Source organism: Bombus affinis, chromosome 5, assembly GCF_024516045.1.
Source record: "Bombus affinis isolate iyBomAffi1 chromosome 5, iyBomAffi1.2, whole genome shotgun sequence".
NCBI classification, from domain to species: Eukaryota; Metazoa; Arthropoda; class Insecta; order Hymenoptera; family Apidae; genus Bombus; species Bombus affinis.
The window spans coordinates 3,439,240-3,462,783 of NC_066348.1; the positions used below are offsets into that span (position 1 = coordinate 3,439,240).

Genomic DNA, 23,544 nt, shown 5'->3' on the forward strand with positions numbered 1-23,544 from the left:
ATACACACATATTCATACGTATTATTGAAGCACCTAAGCAATTATCTATCATCTCTACTGGACACACGCATTTGCTATGTGTGCTGTTTGGCTCTACTAATTCTTTTTTAGTAAATACTTTATCAAATGCTCATCGTTTATGAGTAAAGGATGCTTAAATCAATGTCGAGTTTCTAAGTCGGTACGGCAGTTACGTTTGCCCACGAAAGCCCACAACGTGATTTATCTATTCTTATATTTATTAAAATATACGACTGTAAGAAAATGTGAAATTCGAACGCCTGGGATGGCCACCTGGCCTTCGTCACTTTCGGATATGAAAAGAGAAGCATTAACATTTGAGGGTGCCATAAATTAAGCCCTCCCCGTACGGTGATATGAACCAGAGGGCTCCGACATTTTGCAACTGCGATGTCTGGTATATTCGAGTATCTTTTGTACAATCATCGACGTGGACGAACGTCAAAATAAAACTACGCGAGTTCGACATTTCTGAATTTATAGAACGTGCTGTAAACGTGACTCCCTTGAATTCGCTTTTGGTATTTTCTTACATGAGTCATAGTCATATGAAAGTACTACTAAATGACACAAAATTTAATATACCCAATTAATTAATATGTAAATGCTACGGACAAAAACATTTTGAAAACCAGTCGCAAATATTATTCGACAGCCATCGCACGTCCTGCGTTCCAGGACTAGGATCGTTGATCGCTTCATGGCGTGCTCTAAACATTGACTAAATCCTAGACACTCAAGAAGGTCGCACAGTAAGATCGCTTACGCTTTTGTATCAGTGAGGCAACACTAATACAACGACGAAAAATTTTTATTTTTAATTTTCTGGTAATAAAAATTTCATTAACATATTGGTAAAATTTTCCTGATTGAAATGAGGCATTGAATGGGCTTATTAAACTTTCTCTTTTGACTGCTGATCGGTTGGTCGAATTTGTCTCAGCGCAATAGAGCCAGCTAGATCCTAACTGTTAGGACAAAACCTTGGATGTTTAAGGGGTGATAGAAACACGAACATGATACACTATAGCACATTAACATAGTGTCAAATTCATATAAAATTCATGAAATTAATAAATTTTACTCAGTTAATATAAGTAACATGGGTAAAAGTCGTGGATCACAAATCAATCGTTACGTGTGAAATCTTTCTACAGTCAATTTGTTTTGCAAACAGATATGTCAGAAATATGTATTATTCGCTGGCCATCAACTAGTGAGATTACTATTAAAATGAAATTAGGTTTTATTATAACAAAAACATCGACGCGATGCGATATAGTAAAAAATTAATTTCTTTTTCTTAGGTCAACTCATTTTGATTACTACGCGATTCTGTTATTCTTATACTTGTATATTTCGGATAGAAAAATATGAATTTTTACGTGCGACCATAAAATTAAATAGGTTTTTGTTATATGTACGTTACACACTAGTGTGGAAATAAATAGGTTTTTGTCTATGCTAGAGTTGAATCAGTACAATACTTAGCCGCTTGGTGCAATACTTCTCGAGGGTCAATTGAACCTTATAGGTATTAACACACTGTCATTTCCCCTCTGCTTGTATATTCGTTCCGAAAACAGAAAAACTCATTCGAAAGTTGTGCCGTAAAAAATCAACGCGGAAAATAAGAAGGATTTTGCTCTGCGCATGCTTGACATGCTATGAGTGTGTCAGACAGAGACAGAGGTATTCTACTCATTTCTGTCTGTCTCGCATAACGAAACCTTCTTTTATCCTCCATCTTGACATTTTTTAATTCAAAAAATGGACGATTTTCCCTAGCGTGTGTCCAAACTTGTTTATTTGATTGTGCTCAAGATCTGAGATTGTGCCAGATCTGTGTATACGACCGTGGACCGTGGTTACCAGCTTACTTACTCTGCCCAAAAGTTAACCTAACCTGAACGTAGTTAAATACTTTATACATAATTGTACTGTTTAAATTGTACTGTTACCGTTTGTATTTAAATATGTTTTCCTGAAATTTGTTTGTTAGACATTCTAGAAATACAATATAATTATTATTATACAAAATTAAATAATATTTTTCTCGAAAACTGTGAAAAAACGTCCAATAAAAGATTATATTTCACTGTACGTGCTGGAAGAGTCAATAATAAGTTATTACGATAAAGTAAAAGACGGATATTTTTTATTATCGATTACTCACAATACATTACTCACAATATATGAAAATGTATAAACGTAAATTTGATGAATTAGAAGATAATAATGTTAGAAAAGCACCAGTAAAAAACTCGTTAGATTCGGATGAAGAAGATGATGATGCTAACGAGGATAATTACAATATAATGAGCGATGATGAAATTGAAGGTACGTAAAAATATGAAAAATTTGTTTAACATGATGTAAAACATCTGTATATGATTATTAGGTGCCGAAGATGGACCAAGTGCTCCAGAAACAAATGTGGGGTTTACAGCATTTAATATGAAAGAGGAATTAGAAGAAGGACATTTTGACAAACAAGGCCATTATCTTTGGAACAAAGAAAAAGAAATTAGAGATAATTGGTTAGACAACATTGATTGGATGCAGGTTTGTAAAACTAGTTGGTCAAATGATTTTAATCTTAGAATATGTGACAGAACTAATCCCCTAAATTTGCATAATTGTATAATACGAATTGAAGTCCTGGTAGTTTAAAATAAAATGTAAATTTGCTTTCATGTTTCTAATGTTTTTCTTGCTCTTGGACTTTTGCATATTGAAATATCAGAATATGTTTCCATACAGCAAACAAATAAAATTATCTGTAAACCTGCCTTGTTTACTCAGTAATGCAAAACATTACTAAGGCGTAATCTTGATAGATCAAACCGAGTTCTACAGCAAGTGTAAAGAAGGAAAGCCAAAGCAGTAAAACACTTGGACTGGCACATAGCGATAGTGAAGATGAAGATCCAGATATAATGTTCAATCCAACTCAGGTTTATAAACAAATATTGGAATACTTACAACCTGGAGAAACTGTTTCTAAGGCTTTGTGCAGGCTTGGTAGCTATATTTAGTTGATTAAGTTACATTTGAAAGAATGTGTTCATCATTACAATTATTTAAAGGAAAAGGAAAAAAAAGATTAACTACTGCAGAGAGATGGAAAAGAAAACAGGAAAAGAAACCGATAGAGGATGATCAAAATTCTATTAGTATAACAAAATTAACAGAATTGGCAAATGAATTGTTAACTCGTACTGGAAATATGGATATATATCAAGAAAGTTACGAGCAAATAAAAAAGAAGGTAATTGCACATGACAAAATATGATAGATATTAAAAACTTTTAATAACCTAACTATAATATGGTTTTCATAGGTTGAGCTAGGAGATAAACATGCTCATCCTTCAAAACAGGAAGCAGAGTTGGATATGTATGCTGATGATTTTGACATAAAAGAGAAAGCAAAATTGGATGAGAATGAAAGTAATTATTTTTTCTGAGAATGTTATCCTATATAATTTTCTGATATTATATATTATGTTTATTTTCTTTTAGGTAATAATAAAGGAATTGATAATTCTGAAGCAGACGAAGCTAAAGAAGTAACATGGGAATTAAAATGGTCACAAGATGAAAATGCAGAAGTTTATGGTCCTCATACAAGTGAGGAAATGAATGCATGGGCAAGGGAAGGTTATTTTAAAAGTGGAGCTTGGGTGCGAAGAACGGGTCAAAATAATCAGTTTTATGATGCTGCAAGAGTGGATTTCGAACTTTATCTGTGATGTTTTGTTCTTGTTTGATACCTCATTTGATAAAAGAACTAGTATATAACTGTAATTTTTTGATGATAAATACAATGAGAAACAATGTTTTATGTAATAAAATATAGGCTAACTACCTGTCAATATGTACAGTATAATTACATACTTTGATGAACACATACTCTGGCATTTTGAAACTATAATATAACAAATATCAAATATAGAAACTGTGTTTCTCTGTATTTAAGAAAGAAAAGTATTGTTAGTAATAATACCGAGTAATAACTCATTCCATGTGACTAAATTGTATAAAATAACAATTGTCCATTCTTGATACATATCGCATAAATAAAACTATCGTGGAAACCTATTTACTTTTTTCTATGTATCTGTTATTTTGCTCTTTTAAATTTTAGAGACATCTACCTTTATTGATGTATTTCAGATGTTTTTATTAATGCCTGACTAAAGACCATCCGGTATGCTACTTAAATCGAGAGAAAAGAAAAGAACTTACACTTTGGGAACTTCCTGTGCATACCCAATAGTAAGATAGGGGTGGCAGAATTTATGGTCCACACGACGTGGTATTTTTAAATAGGATTTTATCCCTAAAGTAAATCTATTTGTACCGCGCATAAAAACCTTGCGACTACCCCTGTTTATTCAACAGAGTGCAACTCGATGTTCTTTACATTCGAGCTTCTAGATCTTCAAGAAAATAAATTCTGAAAAATCTTTGATTCTTGGCTTTTATTTTAGTACGTTCAACATAAAATCAGAATAAGTAAACATTCGATAAAACGTAAAAATATCGTAATTAAACGTTACAAGATAAGCACATAGAGATATATAAAACACAGGATTGAGATATCTACACGTAATATTCCATATGTATACATACGTAATAAAACAACGCAAAATAAAAGGGAGTTAACAGGCATTTCATCTACATACCGGACAAATAGCACACATATTACTGAATATACAATATAACTTTATTAGATATCTTAAACATTTTTATTAGCAATGTATGAAATTTCTATATGGTTACTTAAAATATTTCGTGTATGTAAGTAAATCGTACATACATATTTACCCGTGAGTATGCATGTATATACGTACTACTATAATGGTAGTAGTATGTATATATTTTGTAATTTATATTATAATTAATTTATATATAATTATTAAGTGTATAAATTCGTAGCTCCACCGCGAAATTTAATGGAAATTTCGCGGAGAGTATTGAAACGGTACACAAGACGAGGGTTCGTTCTAGTAATGTTAGCTTTGTGATAAAAGTTGACTGGTCAACTTCTCAACTAATCAAAACTTGAAAAAATCCTACGCACGGTCGTTTGTAGAAAATACGAATGTGCACGTATGCGATGCAGTATGTCTAAGTTATATTAAACGTCGGAAAAGATCAGTCGGTCTATTTAGTTTGTGTTCGAGATTTGCCATTTCTCGCTATACACCGCTCGACCTAAGAAAAAGGTGGCAGAAAGTTTTCGAAAGGATTATTAAATTCAGAGATATACCGCGTCAAGGAAAAATAATAGTTCAACGCGATATTCCCGCGGAAATGACCAATTCCATGCTCAGCGATTTTACGGAAAAATTCTGCGAATCAGCGAAATGCAAAAATCACCGACTTCGTGTCGATATTTTCAATTTTCGTCTCTATGTTTGACGAGAAAGAAAAGAAAAGGAGAGAACAGAATAACAGACGAAAGGAAACAAGAATAACGGAAGCGAGAAGAAAAGGCGAAGCTAGAGGCTGTACATAAAGAACAGCTATGAACTCTATGAACACACGAAACTATTATACTAATATTTACAGGAAAAATTCACATAGGTACAGGCGGTACATTCACGACGAAACAAGTTACACTAGTTTTCTCTTTGATTTTCGCAGCACAATCAGGATACAAATGATCACGGCCCTCGTGCGCAATTAAATTAATATTATTCGTGACATTTTACAAGTTACAAATTATAATTTATCAGCATTAATAAATTGTCCAGTAATAGGAACGAGTTTAGTAATGAGCGAGAAAAAATGTGGGCTGCGGATATTTATGCAAATTCATATTTTTATTAACACAACTAAAGAATTACTAAATATGATAACGAGTGTTGCACTTTGAATATTTCATTTACTTTTGCATATTATGCGCATTCCGTGTCTCTTTGCACTTTTAATTTTCCCATATATACATAAAAATCCGCAGTCTACTAACGAGATAAATAAAATTCTACAAGTAAGTTTAGCAATTAACAAGTAAAATTATAAAACAAACGTCTATATCCTATAACTTGTAACTTGTTAATTCATTGATATTATTAGTTGGTAAATAATTGTGCAAGGGGGCCTAGGAAATAAATCAGATAGGGGACGAAGAAAAGGTAAAAATGGCACAAACAGTGGACGCATTCGTAAGCCGGTTTCATAAACGCACGTAATATACCCAAATTGCATGTAACGAAGTAATTATGTATACGAACTGTGTGATAGACGCTCGAGGAAAATGAAACGTCCGCGTCGATATTGTCTTAACTCTAATCTTAAGTAGTCTACAGGTTACTATAGCTCCATTAAACGTCAGATACATGAATACGCGGCTGAACTAGACAGGTGTCCTAGTGTTTGAGAAAGTATCGTTCGAATATACTGTGGAATCTCGCGTGTAAATAGAGAATCGTTGTAATCGGGATAAATTGCTTTTCAGTTGTTATTCGGGGATTAATATAATAAATCGGCATTAATTTGCTCCGAATCGCGAGGTATCTCGTACTTCATAAACTGACAGCAGATTACGATACAGTTATCTCGAATTCACACTTATTCTCTGGGGAATGTTGGAAATTTAATCGCATGCGATATCGTCATTTGTAGAGCGGCAATCTACTTATTTTTTTTGCAAGCTGAATACGTTAACAAGTGAAAAGAATTTCAAGTATACAACCATACTTCAATAATATTTATAGAAAAATTGCAGTGATCTTCATTTTCAATATCTATAATCGCCAATTTTCCAAAGATGAAATTTTTCAAAATTTCTATAATTCGTCTAGCTGGCAATGTTTCGAGTACAAGTACGTATTTGTATAATTAAGTTAATATCGCAGATAGGCAATATTCTGAACGAAGTATAAAATATTGCACGTCACTGATATATTCGACAGACTTTTCTCAAACACAGCAAGAAACCCAGGCGACACCGCCGCATTAGCATCGATGAAGACTCGAGTGAACGAGGGACCAGCACTCGAGCGATCGAGCGACGACGCCCGGTCATCATCATCTTCATCGTGATACGCGGCACGCTGTCACGCTTTGGTTCGTTACGAAGCAGCGGAAGCTGCGTTCGAGAGAATCCCGAAATCGTTTAACAACTGTATTTTCTCGCATCGTTGTTATGAAACCGGCGGAGATATTATCGTAGACAGACAGATGGACAAAGTTCAAGAGACAGACAAGATAAAAGGAGCCGGGAGTAATGAACAGCAAAAAACAACGGACATTGAAGATGGACGTTTACGCGTCTGAGGAACGTGATGTGCATTCGACGTTGCGCAGCTCTTGTCTCTATGTACATACAAAAATAGCCGTCGATGGGGCGCGCCTCGAACGCATCGAGATCCCCGTGACACGAAACCGGAAAGGAAAAAAGGTGAGGGAGAAGAGAGAGAAAGAGAGAGAGAGAGAGATAGAGAGAGAGAGAAGGAGAAAGGAAAAAACAGAGAAAGGGACACCGCGAAGAACGAAGAAGGAACAGAGGTAGGCCGTTTTTTGGTTTCTTCTCGCGCGACCTACCGGCTCTCCGTCTGCTCGAGCACAGCTTCCCTCTTTTTCATCTTTCTCTTCTTCGTTCCTTGGGCGAGATCCGTGTAACATGACTAACTACCATGACTAACGAGTCGGGCGAAATGCCACCGTGGAATCTTGGCTAACCGACCGGGAAAGTGGGTCCAATGAAATGCTCTCAAATCTAATATTTTGGCTTGTCAGAGGGTGGTCCGGTGACTCGCTTTTTCTTTTCTCCCCGTTCGTTCTTTTCATTTTCAGTTTCCCTTTCTCTTCGTTTTTTTCTCTGATTGCTCTTTAATCTAGATTTCCTTCGGTCGAAACTTCCCTTCTACTGGGCTCATTTTCTTTGCCCCGCTTTAGTCGTGCCTTCGAACGCTTGCTTAATCCGAATCGAATTAATCTGGGTGTAGCAGGCTGGTCGAAATGGGACTAAGTTATGTATCACGTGGTGTAATCGGTTTAGGCGTATGCATGAAATTTATTCTCAGGTTATTAAGAACATGGAAATATTACTTGTATCAGGATTGTTTGATTTAGGGAATATTACAATATTAGATATCTTTGTTAAATATTCTCATTTTCCTTACATTATTCTTATAACATTTCGATTAAATATAAATTAACTATGTTTATAACTGCACGATATTCATCGAATTTCCTCGTTAAAACAACAATTTAATGCAAACATTTAAATCAGCAAATCTGTATGTTCAATTTCCAACTTAAATTCCCTTGAAGCACTTTTACGCGATCATACACGAAGAACTTGGCAATGTCAGACGTCTGTAATTTTACGTGCAGATTATAGAACTCCGGACAGCTCGGGAAGTTTGATTCTATTGTCGTTGATCGGCGGAAAATGAAACGGGAATTGAAAAATCGCCGCGTTATCAAATCGCCTCTATACCCGGCGGATCTATTCTTGCGAGTAAGTTTCCGGCCTGGCCGTGACAATCGGTTGCGAACTTCGCTGTCGAAACTTGGAAAGTTTTCTGAAAGTGATGGACGGTCGGACGATGGTCCATGAACGGGAGAACCACGGCTTCTGGGTCAGTGGGACCGTAGCTGTTTTCTGTTTTCACTGTTTTCACCCTCGATTCGAGTCGACTGCCGAGGGATCGGCTGCTTCGGGGAAAATTAATTTTTCACAGCTGTCTGCCAGCCGATCACCGAGGGGCGCGGAAGTAATACGCGAAAGGGATCGTCGGATGTATTCTGACCGCTTTCACCAGCGCGTCAGGATCGCGTTCTTACAGGTGGCACGAATATTTCATTCGGCTGTGCTTAGCCATTTCCGATTCTTTATGTAGCCTGCTGGCTATCGGGACGATTCGATCCCGGCGTAAATTAAACGGTCGAGCGTCGGGGGAACTGTTCAAATTCGGCCGCCCCGGCTGGATTCGCTCCGTAAATTCTATTTGAGCCCCTTTTCCGGATTGCGCTTCGTTCATTTGTACATCTTTGACATTGCGGGATGTCCCGGTATGTGTGTGCTTCTTTTTGCAGACCGATATTCATTGTGCGAGTAGAAATAAGAAATAGTGTTGTATAAACGTAGCTTCTCGTAATAAACGTTTAATTTGGATTTTTGTATTCAAAAAATTTATCAATTGGAATTTTATTAAAACTTCTATTTAGAACGGAAGATAACTGTGAGTGAAAATAAGAAAAAAATCGTCGTACAAATGGGCTTGTAAATCATTTATCGGCAAGTTTGATTAGAATTTATAGATTTTGAAAATTTATTTATTGGAATTTCATTGAAATTTCTTCTTACTTTTACTCACAGAATATACTAATACCATTTTACGGGAGAAACCTAGAACACACGGTATAAATACATAGTATAAAGTCAAAGCTTTGTGGTGAACTTCAATGGAATACGGTTATTATTTATCGTTGGCAGTTCTTTTGCTTTTGAATTCCGTTTCGTATCCTGGTGTGTCAGGGTTTTCAAGTTTTATGCGAGTTTATTTTATACGGAGGTTATTCCATCGAGAATTTAACTCTCGATCGATAGATTCTATACGGGTCTGATAAAAATCGTTTTTACTACTTACGGACCCCTTGAAATCAGGTTTTAAGGAAAGCGTGAGATATTGGTTTACATTGCGCCCTGAGAGGTTTAAGGATAAATGTATCGCGAAAAAGTAGAATCACGGTCGTAGATATTTTTCACAAAATAATAAGCCTATGGTAAATTGTTATTACCAAAACAACTTCTATATCGATCCTATAAACGTAAATATGGCTTAACCGCTATAGCCTTCTGCGAAATGATACACAGACGCGATTTTAAATAATAAATTCATATATTTACGTTTGCATACTAATACTTGGATTATTTCACTAAATTATTGTAAAGTTATATTTTTGATAAGAAGGTGTAATTAAATATAAAACGAATTAACTTTTAAGTTTCAACAATCGAATTTTATCTATTTTGTTAAAATCGAATGATCTTTCATTTTTCTCACAAGGCATCTTAAATTCTTAAGTAATTGAATTTACGTATGTATTATTAAAATAAAGTTATTCTTAAATAAAACTTAATTAACTCGGAACAGTCGATTTAATCTATCATCCGTTTAGTCCTGATATTTCGATAGAAGATAAACATAATAAAAAATCGCCTAAGCCAATCGGACGTGACGTTCTAAGAGAATAATACCGTTCGCTCTGACCTCGTTCCGCGAATCGAGGCGCTATTATTCCGGCAAATTCACGATGGAATTGTTATTCCCGAAATCTTACAGCAATCCGAGGTTTTCGAGCGAGCGAACGAAGGCTCGGGCGAAGGTTTACCGTGGCGAATTGAATATTTAACTTTCAACCTTCTCCTTCGAGGAGCCATCGCGCTTGGAGACTTTAATCAGCAGGAATTCGATATTCCATTAAATTTCTAGACGCGTTGCATTTCGAGGACGCGCATAACGACGGCAATACGCACACGGCCGAGTTATCCAGATGATCGTACTAACGGAGTCCGCGTAGTAATCCTTGCGACACATTACGTGTCACGAATTACGATTTTCTGGGTGCACAATGTACATTTATGTAAATAAAAAATATATTTCCCTCCATAAGTCGCTGGACACTCAATAAATTTAGGATAATTTCAATAATTTGAACGAATTTACATTTGAGATTGATTGCTTCTTAACTTAGATATCTTCTGCCAATTTCTTTTCTGTTTTACATATTTTATATTTTTTAGGTCTAAATTAAATATGGTAATTAACCTGTGATAATGAACGATGCAGGATGAATAAATAAAATCTACCACGATTATTATTATAGGTCCAGTTACTTACGATTGAAAGCATACTCGTACACATTGATACACGAATTCGAAAGTTCGATCGATGCTTCGTGATGGATACGTACGCATGTTCTTGTTGATGCATCAAGTATATTTTTTTTTCTCGTATTCAAAACGTAACATCTTTTCCAAACTTAACATCATAAATTAATAAATAAATATATATATATATCATTTATATATATCATCATATATAGTACGCTTAAGTCTGTATAAACGTGAAATTCTCGTGTCTAAATATACCTCGGTGCGATCGTAATGTGTTTCCTAACGGTAAAGGTCGCGTCTATTATTGCTTCAATTTACAATGTTCATCTGAAAACGGCCCTCTTCACTCGACTTCAGCGGGTTCAAGCGGAAAGGAAAAAGGAACCGTCCAGTTTTTACGAATTCTAACATTGTGTCTTTTGCTCCCTTCGGTGTATGTTTTAACGTGTGGTTATGCTTAGCGTGTGTGTTCGTTAATACACGTATCTGTAAGTGTGTGTATACGCCTTATACAAAGATATAAAGACAGATAAGAGAAAGATAAAGAAACAGCGAACGAAAGGATGAAGGAACGCGGATTTAACAACGCCCAGCGATCCTTCATTCTTTCAACTCGTTTCTTGCTTATGTAAATCGCTTGTGCTTGAGGTAGCCGACCGTCTCGCAAAAATCTTGTCAATGTTCCTCTAAAGGACGCGGACAGTTGTTCGAACGGTGAATCGACAAAGGGAAACGTGGACGAAGATAGACAGACAGTTAAAGGAATGACGAACGAACAAAGAGGGGAAAAGCGAAATTAGGGTTAAGAAAGGGACAGACAGATACACGTTTGGTGAAGACGCGAGTGAGAGAGGAAGAGTAATCTTGGGATGCTAGTCTAGGGAGGGTTTAAACGGACTAACGAGACGCTGCTTTGATTTGATTTGTCACTACGTTTAAATGCGAAATGAACGCCCGCCTCGGAACACGGCGCCCAGCATTTGCACTGAACCAACGGAATCCGACGCAATCCGTGAAAATAAATACGTTCCCGTAGCCTCCCTATTCCCAGTCCCTGTGTAATACAACGGTGGCCACGTTTATGCGCCGTACAATTTACATTCCGAGTCAGATTGCGTTCCCCCAGCGAAAATGCATTCTGCTGTTCTCCAGCGGCGCGACTATCTCTCGGAAGACATTTCATTTTCAGCTCGTCCACCACGAGTCTAGTCCACCATCTGTCCCCGTTTCTGCGCGATGGACGATGGAATGCTATTCTCTTGATGATGCTGAAGATTCTATGGTGGGCATAGTATATCCGTAGTCGAATGATTTTAACCGATTTACCATCCGCGAGCAACGCGTTAAATTTCATCGGACAGAGAGAAGGATCAGATAGAGAGAAAGAGAGAGAGAGAGAGAGAGATAGAAGGAGAGAGTATGCCTCGACTCCATGCATACCTCTTATGGACGACAGAATCGATACTTTCGGTGAAGGAAGGATTACCGTATCACGTTTGATCTTGGCCAATCAGTCAGAATAGATCCAGCCCTATTAAGGTCTTGTCCAAAGCACCCTCCTCCCTCCCTCTGTTCTCTACTAGCTCGCAACAACGATAGATCTAGCGCGCGAGACTGTCGCTACTGGAATTTCTTCCGTAATCCCCGGACGTGACCGAAGTACAAGACGAAACTAGCACGCGTCACTAGGTAATCCATTTCCTCTATGAATCTTCTCCGTGGGATTCGGAAAGTATCTTCTCCCTGAACGAAGAGCTAGCGGCTCGGTTTCTTCGTGTTACGGATCTCGGTAATCTCCAGAGGGTTGAGAACCATCTCTGTTCTCACAGATCGGGCAGCGTTAAGACGCTGCCGTTCTCTCAAACGAACACCACGTGAGGTTTTTGAGGAAGCGGCGGTTCGTAATCGTAATCGTACTCGTAATCATAACCATAATCCAGTCGGTGAACGTTCGATCTGGGAGCTGCGGGGCTCTGCATGCGATAAAGCGACAGCACTTCCGGTGGTTCGTCGCGAAGATCGGTGACGTCAGCCACCGCGTATACACCCTCTTCCGCCTGCCTGGCAAACGTCGGATCGGTGCCAGTATCGCGACGATTAGTCGTCGGTCTGGTGTACCTAGGCGTCTCGTAGATGTTCGTATCCTGCGGTTGCGGGCTTCTTTGTCCCGGCTTCCCGCGTGGAGTATCGTACGGCGTGTCCTCGTTCCGAGCCAACAGCCGTCTGCTGTACGATTCCGCATTCTTGTCCAGTTCGTCGTTGTTCCTGCCCACGTAGACAAGGAATTCCGGTCGATTGGGCGCCGCGTACGCCAGACGTTTCTTCCTCTTGGACCGCGTCACATGCGCTATCAGCGCCATAATAGTCGCCGTCGCGGCTACACAACCGGCTACTGACAACGACAGATAGAGAGGATTGAGCCGACACCGCAACGAACCCTCCGACAGAGCGATTAGGGCTTTCCCGGCGAATTCCTCGTCGGTACAGATGATATCGTGGGTATCTAACTCGAGCCTCGACTCGTTCCGCCGCTCTTCCGCTCTGATAACGTTCCACAGCCAGTGCACAGAGCAATTGCAGACCAGGGGATTGCCACCGACGCGAAGAGACGACAGGCCGTCCACAGGGAATTGCGTGGGCTGCAGGGTCGACAGGCTGCATCGACGTAGAGAGACCCATTTCAGATATCTGGCGCTATAGAGAACCCTTGCTGGTAGCTCTTTCAAACCTCGATTACCATCCAACGAGATTCGTTCCAGGTTCACGTTGTCAGCGAACGCTCGCGCGTGCACGTTAATGATCGTGCAATCGTTCAGCTCCAGGCTTCTTAGCTCAAATAGATTGCGAAATCCACCGGCTTCTAAAGTACCTAGTGGATTACGACTAAGAATCAGGTTCGATAAAACGTTCAGCCTAGCCAGTGCGGACGTGGGTACGGATGTCAGATTGTTTCCGGACAGATCTAGGTGCAGTAGGTCAGGTAATCGGTCGAACGCGTCGTCAGCAATATTTCTGATAACGTTGTTCGCCAGGTTTAACGATACTAACAAGGGCAACGACGGCAACGAGTCCCTGTCAAGCTCCTGGATCAAATTGTCGGATAGGTCGACGTTCTCCAAGCTCGGAGCCAGAGCTAAATTGTCGGTGGGGATCTCTAACAGAAAGTTACCGTGCAAGATCAACGTCCGGATTTTGTGCAGATTTTTTAATAATCCTTCTGGCAAACTGGTGATCGAGTTGTCGCTTAGATTCAAGATTTCTAGTTCACTGGTGGTTTTGAACGCTTGCTCGTCCATATCGGAGATATTGTTGCTGGCTAAGTTTAATTCCTTCAAAGAGTCTAAACCTTGCAAGGAATTCTTGGCCAAGGCTCTGACGGCGTTACTGCTTACGTTCAATGTGACCAGATTCTTTTGGAAGACGAAATTGTCCGAGCCCAACGTGTGGATAGCGTTCGACGTGAGATCAAGCGTTTCCAGGTTACCGTAGAAACCGAACGACAGGTGAATATTGCCGACACGATTGTTGGACAGATCCAAGTGTCTGATCTCCGGGTTCAATTGGATCGGAACGACCTCGAGGCTTGCGTAAGCACAGGACGCGTGCAAGCTCTCGTCGTCGCAATGGCATTGCGTTGGACAAAGACCGTTCGCCATCACTGACATCGCGACGGCCAACGCTATCGCGGTTGGCAGCGTCGTCGTCGACGGTCCACGTGATGCCATTCCATATGAACTCCTCCTCGACTGGAACTGCCCTGTAACATTGTAATAAAACGATAATATAGTAAATAAACCAACAAAATAAAATTCAAGTAGATGTGGATAATAAATTCAAAGTAAATTCTTTAGTAAAAGTAAGTTCGTTTCTACTGCTATATAGTAGTAATTTATTTCGACGTTTTTGCAAAAAAATGACCTTGTTTTTACACTTATCTTCTGTATCTTACATTCGCCCTATTTTCTACCGAACCTAAAATTTAAACTGCTAATTAATGTATAAAATATAAATTCTACATAGTCGCGGTAACGTCAGATTGCTAATAAAAGAAAACAAAAATTCACTTTAAAATATCTCTGGCTCAATCAAGCCCTAACATGTTTGTATGTAATTGAAACGAGTGTTTGCCGAGGCTGCCATTGTCCGTTGGCAAGGCACAGAGACGTAAAACTCGGCTGAACTTGTAATCACGGTAGACATCGTAAATTCGAAACGAGTCATTATTTTTCTTTCAGGATTGCTGGGGAAACAACCCAACTCGAAGGACTTTCCCATTCAATAATTTCCACGTAATTTCATTAGGTAGTCGCTAAAAAGGGTTATATTTTCAACCAATTAATGAGATAAAATCAATCTGAATATAAATATTTCTCAAAGACCCCTTAAAGGAGATATAAAGCGAATGACTGATAGAAAATTATTAGCAAATTTTAAATATTAAAGATATTAAACATTTACAAATTTCTATAATTTTGTTATTCAGTTATTTTGTAAGAAATAATTCAGCAGAATTTTAGTCGTTGACCCTATTTTAGACGCGTTATCTGCAACAGCTTTCATTAATAATCAGGAGGGAGTCTTGTAACGAATTAAACAAGGCTGCCAGCAAATTCTAGTAACAGCTGGATATGTTAAAAGAATAAGACTTGTTAAAATACATGGTGGTCATTTGGAACACCTGGTGCCACAGATAAGCGGACGCGAGTTACTGGAAAGCAAAAATGATTGTTTTCAAGTGCCAGATACAATTTCCAAATGAGCCTCACATATTATGTTGCAGCTTGTAGACCGTAACGTAACTACCCCATTTGAAATGAATATTCAGAGAAACATGGCAAAAAATCTCATACAAATGGTAATATCAAAATAAACGCCCGCAATTTATGAAACAATGAAGGTTTAATTAGGAAATGTTATCGTATAATGTATCTATATAGGTGTGAAATGAAAAAGGAAAAGAGAATAATGCAAAAAATGTTATTCTTGCCAAAAATCGTGTTAAAAGCTTTGTGAATTTTTCTTTGATTTATAATATCATTTTATTAAAAACATCTACATTAACAGAGTGTTTATATATAGAAAACAGTTCATGACACTGCGTGGGATTGACAACGCGTGTAGCCGACAGTTTTGCAGATCTGTTGCCGGAGAACATTTTACACAAAACTGACTGCGTTTAATACAGAGAAAAATATACAAATAAATGAAAATAAAAAAGGAACTGAATAATTTCTTGTATTTTTAATCATTTTAAATCGGTGTTTTAAATATATCTAACGTTGTTTTGTCCTTACTTTCAGGGACACGCTGCGCGAGAGAAAATTATGCTCTTTGTAAGATGAAGAGATCGTGCTTCGTTCCAGCGCTGATTCAAATTACCCGAGATACGGTTCACAAATTACAGGCGCAAATTCTAAGAAAAGTAATAGAAATCCAGCTTATGTGTATACAGAGAGAAAGAGAGAGAGAAAGAGAGATGAAGTGAGAGTGTTATGTGTGTGTGTGTGAGAGAGAGAGAGCGTATAAACGGAGTCATGGTACTGTAATAAAATAGGTAGTACCGTAACGTAAACGAAGGAAAATGGGATCGGCACAACGGTATCTTAATATTGATTACCATCAGCAAATCAATATCATGGTATGCACGTTTATAGAGTTATTAAATTATATATAAGTACACATTCGACTTTTGCTCATAAATTTCTCATTCTCATTGCCATTCCGTGTATTTCCCCCCGCTGCCATCAACGAGATAATAGCGTCCAGAGACACTTAAACAGCTTGACCAACTACATGAAAAAAAAGGGAAAAAATAGCACGAAGTACTACAGGCCGGTTATAACCAACGCCTCCGCCATTTTATCCATTCGAAGCACGTCGAGCATTCTCAATATGCTAAACATCGAATCAATTTTCCTTTTTTTTTTTTTATCCACCAACGATCGAATCGCGCCTATTGGAAACAGTCCACGTAGAAACTGGCTGGCCTGTCTCTCCCTTTATAAAATGAATTCAACAACATGTCATTGGTCCAATGCCAGAAGGCCAGCTCACCACACGTATACATAGTCGCATACGGGAACTAAAAGAACCTTAGAATCGTACCCTAAGTCCGCGAAAGTTTCGAGTTACGCGACCACTCAACTTTCTATAACCATAGTCGCCGCTTTCCTATACTTTCCCTCGGATAAAGACGTTTTCCCACGATTGCTTATGTTTGAATCACAACTCGCTAACTTCCGTCCCATCCTCAGCAACGTCCACCTTCCGATGTGATTGTTGTTCTTTGCTATTGTGTAATAGGAACGTTGTCTACCATACCACGAGAGCCAGTGCTTTAATATTGAATAGAGACCTATAACCTTTAATGGTTGCGCGTAAGTTGTTGGACTTAAAATAACCTTTCCTCCTTTCGTTATTGCATACTGGTCCGCAATATAATACATACACGCACGCTGTGGAAGAGCGGCTCTTCCGGTTGGCGCGCTCGCTGGTTGGCCGTTGTAATTATGTAAACGATATTCCCCAACCGAAGGCGTTGGGACCGGGCTAAACAGTTTCGCGAAATAAAAAGCCCCGGTCCACGGGCGAGGCTTTGTAGCGGGCGAACAAGCCGCGAAAGCGTAACCACCCTTCACGTTCCAACGGTTCGCCGCAACAAACTCGATGCAACGAGTTTATTTACGGACACCTGCATGTTCAATTCGTGTTCAGATTTTGCCCGTCCACCGTTGCGTCCGGCTACTCCGTCGTGTATAATACATCGTACACGTGTGTGTATGTATGTACATATGTATATTGGTATTTACGCAGAATAGCGAAGCATTTGTGTGTTAACTTTTTTCCATGCATTGCAGAATAAATAACATTAGTCCCTCGTGGGGAATACGGCGCGAAAGGAACAATGATAAGCAGCGAGGAATAGTTTCAAAAGCGAATCGCGTGAGCCTCGTTGCCGCGGCCGCTTCGAAAATTAACAAGCCGATAAAAACTTTATTCGACCGGTCGTTTTTATTATCTCGACAGTGTGTGAACGCGGGCGTGTGCATGGCGAACACAGAGCAGTAAAGTTGTTCGTTCGAGTACTCATCATCGGGAATAACTGGGAAAACCGAACGCGAAATTTGCTCGAATTGCTCGGCCAGTTTTTTCTTTTTCTTTTTTTCAGAGGTAGTCTTTTAGCGATAGAACGATTTGAGTTTCCTCGAGGACGCGCGGTTAAGCGGGTTCTTCTGACAGTGTCTCTGAATATTTCTCGAGTCGCGATTCGCTTTTAATCAAGTCAACCTGCGGTCACCGGCATTTACATTTACGTTGAAAACATTTTTAACGCCGGAATAAACATGCTCTAATGTGTACTTTAACCGCGGGGAACTATAGAAAACACTTTGCGATTGAGAAGTTGGAAAGTCAAGGATTAAATTAAAAATGAAAAGCGTGGCGTATACGAAAACGAGAGAAGTACCAAAATTATGGAAGCCTTGTGATGGTAATGCGTTACGTGGTTGAATTTCGAGAAGTTATTGATGTAAGTTTAGTGTTGGGAAATAATGGCGATCAGCAGATGTCAGGGACGCCTGACGCCTAATCGAGCCAACGAGCAGCTTTTAATCTGAATTTTGCTGGTAGAACGCTTTTAATTTGATTACGAACGCTTGAGAGTGATAAATAGTTATGGAATGAGATAACTACGGAAATTGCACGAGAATTATTGAATATTTACTTTCCAAGACCGAATTCGCTGGATGCTGGGAAACAACGATGATCTAAAACTAATTATGCGAGTTTAATTAAATCAACGAACGTCTATTTGTACATTTATATCTTTATTATGCTTGCGGTTAAACAGTAAATCGAAATAAATAGAAATATTTATTCATTCCGATCAATTTTCTTTTATAGAATGTGATATTTATTGTAATATAATTACTAATTATAATAAATTTTTTAACTTTTTAAATCAATTTTCTAAACTTGGAGAATGCTTCATCTTTTTTCCACGATGTCTATTTTCAAGATACTTGGAAATATACACAAACTGGTTGTTTTGCATCCATTGTAAATCTTCTTATTGTTAGTAATATCGCAAAGGTTTCTAACTTTGAAAGTTACTTCAACCCAGCCTACAACTTCAAGTCCAGAGCCATTTCATTGATTCGATGAATATTTTCTGACTAGTCTTCTACCAACTCTTCAGAAGTAGTGAATTGCCGTTATTTTTAACCTACAATGTAGAGTCGCATAATAAACTACAATAATGACGGAATAATGGAACCAAGTACTCTGAAAACAAAGTTTAATAGAATATGTGAAATATTGAATTATTATCATAAATATATGAATATATTTTGAATTTATTAATGCATCAAACGAATTCTGTGTATATTTTAACTACAGTTTCGAAACATTATCGTTTATTTCAGTAAAATACAATTTCAGTAAAATAAAATTATACTCTTCCCAAGTAGACCATATGCGTTAATGCAATTTGCGATTAAACATTTTCTTTCCTCATCGTAAAAATGTATCAAAATCATAATATGTGAATACGTCAGAATTACAGTGCGACAAAGTAAAAGTTGTACAGTGTCCAGATACTAAAGTTATTAAAATTACGAATTATAATATCATTACCATAATATCGAATCCCAAAACCTCGAAAGCTGATCGAGGCGTTTAAAATGGACCAAAGGAATCCATTCCTACGGAATCTGATTTAACGTTTACATCGAAACGATCAGCCCCCAGCATTGACCCATTGAATAAATAAAAAAAGAAAAGAAAAAAGACTAGAGAGGCCAACACAAAGATCTAACCACGGGCGTTCAAACACTTTGATTCACTCGGCGTTGCAGGATGGCGTGGACAAAAGGAATCGCGTTTCACAAAAGGAGCATTTTGTAGGAACGCGGTCGCGAGATCACCGTCGACGACCACCACCACGAAACATTAACGCGTGGCCATTGTCGATAATTTCAATTCCGTAACTAGTCCCCTGGCAAGTGTTCCAACCAACGAATCCGAAAACGTCTCGTTTCGGTAAGTGCTGGTCGTGCCAGTAATTTTTCACGTCCCCTTTTCTGCGCCCTGCACCCCCTTTCTCTCTAACCCGGAATAACAAATGGCGCTGATCTCGCTGTCATGTATAATGCACAGATTTACAGCATTCCGCTATCTGACAGAGCTATATGTCCCCCGTTCTCTGTTTCTGCTCCCTCTCCTAGGACCCGCGACCTCGCGGCAGCAAAAAAAGAAAGAAAGAAAAAAGCAAAAGAGAAAGAAAAAAAAAGGGGAAAAAAGAAGAGAGAACAAAAATATAACAGGGGTGAACGTTAACATCCGCAGTATGTAATATCCCGTATGGCAGGTCGAGCGTTATTTTCTCCGGGAAATCAGTCGCTGGTTTTTTCTCTCGCTCCTCTTTTTCGTTCTCGTCCTAGCTATCGAGTCGTAGCTGGACCAGACAGCGGATTTTCCACGAAGCGAGGATGTCTTCGCAGGGGATGGAGGAAGACGACGAAAGTCGTGAAGACGAGGGTGAAACCGATGGGTGCCCGCGAAGCCCGGATCAAGGGGAGCGTGATTACCTCGAAATTCGGGCTTTCTGGCCATCGCTATAAGTGACATCAGTCTGATAAACAACACTTGTCTACGAGCAGAGGACGATAAGGGTGAAGGGCTGCTGTATTAGCCGAAACGATCCTTGCCTGGGGAAAATATTTGTGTTGGTCGCTTCCGTGAAATTAGGTCCGTATTACATGGCTTTCAACGACGGAGTAGGTACCTCCTTATAGCGTTTTATTGCTTCGTTCGATTAGTTTATTTTAGTTGTTGCTCTCTGAGATACCTTTTGAACGCGTTCTGTTGTGTTATATGACATCTCATTATTGCGTTTAGATGAACTTACTAGACTAAGGATGTTTATGCATTTATGGAAAATTTATGGAAAAGTACGAGAATGCATCGAATGTACATAATATGCAAAAATATATAACACGTGTAGAATAAAGAAGTTGTTATAATATCGAGTGAGTGCGCTAAATCTCTATTGAAGTTACACTTATTTAGTTACGTTCATAAAAATATGATATTGCATAAACATCCGCAGTACAAATATAATTTATATAATCGAAACGTTATCTTATATCACGCTACGTCATTATGAGTTTCAATTTCTTATTTGTAGATCAAGCTATGTATATCAAGTCGAACGTCATACTTATTTTAGGGGAATAAGCGAAGTATTTCTTTCCATTAATGTTGCCAAAGGAGTACGTTAATAACAAGTTTAATTACAACGACTCTGCTGGGCGCGCTATTTGCCAAAGATAAGACCTTTCTTGAGCAAGTTTTGCAAAAAGACTGGACCGTTACTGTACCGAGACCTGAGTGGCGAAACTTAGCTGTTACAGTTGTCGAGTTCGCATGATACAATTCGTAACTTCGGGCAAACATCAGATTGCTTAGAATAGCTTATAAAACTTGGCTCCACCGTGGAGACGTACGATAGTTTTGGCACATTTACGTGGTTTAACAACATCTTGAGACGGTATCTTAATAAGATCCTCCTACGTTTAAAAACACAACTGCCAGTCTCTATTTTACGATTTAAAAAGTGGTTCATATTATTTGATTCGATTCGACCAAGTTTTGTTTTTAATACGTTTAGTATTGCGTGGGGTGTACATATATAGGCCACGCTGAACTTTCGATTCAAACCACCCATGTTTTCAGCGCATGTAAACCAAGTGATAGAGTGATAGATTACCATTAGCGGTGCAGGTAGCTTGAGCTAAAAATCGGACGAAAATAGCGCGGCACTCAACTTGTTAATCAGAAATTTTCTATCTTTCTATTGGAAAAGTACAGATCAAATTTCCATTCTATGTACGTTGATGCTTTTAGTATCGAATACGATAAATATTATTAACATTATATATTTGGATGATTTTATTATTAATTCGAAACCAATACCACAGACATCAATACACGATAGCGATTAATTTGTTGACGATGAAAAAAGTTTTTAAGGTAAAAATCCATTTTAAGGACTTTTGTCTTTTATAAAGCAAAGGGACAATGAAAAAATACATTCAACCTTAAAATCAAACAGGAAATGGATTTTGATAATACATGTTTGATTGACAGTATATCGAATATAAAAATTTCTCTCCTAACACAAAAAAAAATGGTCATCGTACTTTCCCTTTGTGATCTTTAAATACACCAAAAATTTGCCATTTTTCGTATCAAAGCGACTTTCTATCCCCTTTTAATTCTCGGCGTTAAAATTTCAATTAAAAACGAATAAAATTGCCGGGAAATCGTTCGTCTAAATCGCGCTTAAAGAGCGATCAATTTCGAGCGGTTGATTTCAGCGAACTGATATAACGAAACCGGTTAAAAGTGTCATAAGCCCTCGGGACAAAAGGTCTCGTTTTCAATTTTCAATCGACGCATTAAGAACAGATCCACGAACGAACGAATAATGGCTTTTCACATAATCAAAGCTTCCAGATATGTCTAATAATTTGTATTTCGTGTTATAGTTGTCCTCTTTAGTTCCCATTTTTCCCCATGAAAAGCACCTTAAAATATTCAGTAGTCGCGACCGGATCGGGGATTTTTCCCGTTTACCGATAGAGGGAAAATAAATAATAAATGACGGCGTTTTCTTATCTGCCCACGGATAACGAAATTTGTCTGGGCCATGCATAATACATACGGAAATGGCATCGAACGAGCTGGCTAGGTTGTGCGTTGACTTCTTGTCTATAATGGAATCTGAGCGCGGGTTCTGGCCAATTTCTGAGAATGGTATAAAGCAAAGAAAACCGGTGAGGGCAACATATAACGGGGCAAGTCATTCAATTTACAGGGATCCCCTCCACTCTTTTCCGTTTCCAACTCATCTCGTTCCAGCCTTGGTGGCTCCGAAACTGAACTGAAGATGAGCCAAACTCATACCAGCTCTTGGCTAACCGCAGGGTGGTGTAGGCTACACCCCGCAGCGATGGCTACGAGCTACACGAGCTACAGGCTTTTCGCGCTCTGAACACTATATCCAACTTTCCTTTATCGTTGGTGCATATACCAATTTCGATACCGATTTCAAGAGACCGACTGGCTTCTCGTTGGAACGATAACAAGTTTTCTGTCCTGTTGAGCTTGGTTTTTACGATAGGGTGGTCCTGAGATACAATCAGAAACGTAGATTCAAGATAAAATAAATGGTAAATGATATTTTTTATAAAGTGAATAGTGGAAGAAAAAGTTGTCGGAAAAATTATTTTTCTGTGTTTTGTAGAACTTTTAGAGTTGATTCACTTTTTACTTCTAATACACCTTGGATCTCTGTGAGCGTATTATTTTCGCTTTATCGACGTTTCAGTAATAGATCGACGTGTTTCTTGTTCGAACGACAAGAATTTTTTTATTTTTTTATTAATTTTTTTATTCAGTTTCTGGGACACGATGATTATACAATATATTGACAGATTTGTTTAAAGAATAGGAGCTAAAATATATTATCATTTCCATTATGTAGGTAACAAGGATGAAGATTAAGACACGGAGAATTTATTTTCTTTATTTTATGGAATTTTTTTGGATAATGTGAAGAGTTTCTGTATTTAATTGTAAGAAAATTTAGACATTTTTCAG

General features: G+C 38.3%; 2 protein-coding genes across 2 annotated transcripts in view; one reads left to right on the forward strand and one right to left on the reverse strand.

Moving 5' to 3' along the window:
• The first annotated feature begins 1,680 nt into the window (after nt 1-1,680).
• LOC126916561 (CD2 antigen cytoplasmic tail-binding protein 2 homolog) lies at nt 1,681-4,124 on the forward strand. Its single transcript, XM_050722500.1, has 6 exons — nt 1,681-2,361; nt 2,423-2,586; nt 2,862-3,045; nt 3,111-3,292; nt 3,365-3,473; nt 3,546-4,124. Exons 1-6 carry the CDS (start codon nt 2,217-2,219, stop codon nt 3,773-3,775), a joined length of 1,014 nt encoding a protein of 337 aa, XP_050578457.1. The 5' UTR covers nt 1,681-2,216; the 3' UTR covers nt 3,776-4,124.
• A 606-nt stretch (nt 4,125-4,730) lies between these two features.
• Nucleotides 4,731-23,544, reverse strand: part of LOC126916547 (carboxypeptidase N subunit 2-like) — a 36,665-nt gene continuing 17,851 nt past the window's right edge. The window contains exon 2 of the mRNA XM_050722465.1: nt 4,731-14,638. Within this exon, the coding sequence (XP_050578422.1) occupies nt 12,741-14,606 (1,866 nt within the window). The 5' untranslated portion in view covers nt 14,607-14,638 and the 3' untranslated portion in view covers nt 4,731-12,740. The remainder of the gene's footprint in view (nt 14,639-23,544) is intronic.

Coding starts and splice junctions, on each gene's coding strand:
- LOC126916561 (XM_050722500.1), top strand. CDS start 2,217: ATGAAAATGTATAAACGTAAATTTGATGAATTAGAAGATAATAATGTT. Junction 2,587..2,861: donor ACAACATTGATTGGATGCAG/GTTTGTAAAACT, acceptor TAATCTTGATAG/ATCAAACCGAGTTCTACAGC. Junction 3,293..3,364: donor ACGAGCAAATAAAAAAGAAG/GTAATTGCACAT, acceptor TGGTTTTCATAG/GTTGAGCTAGGAGATAAACA.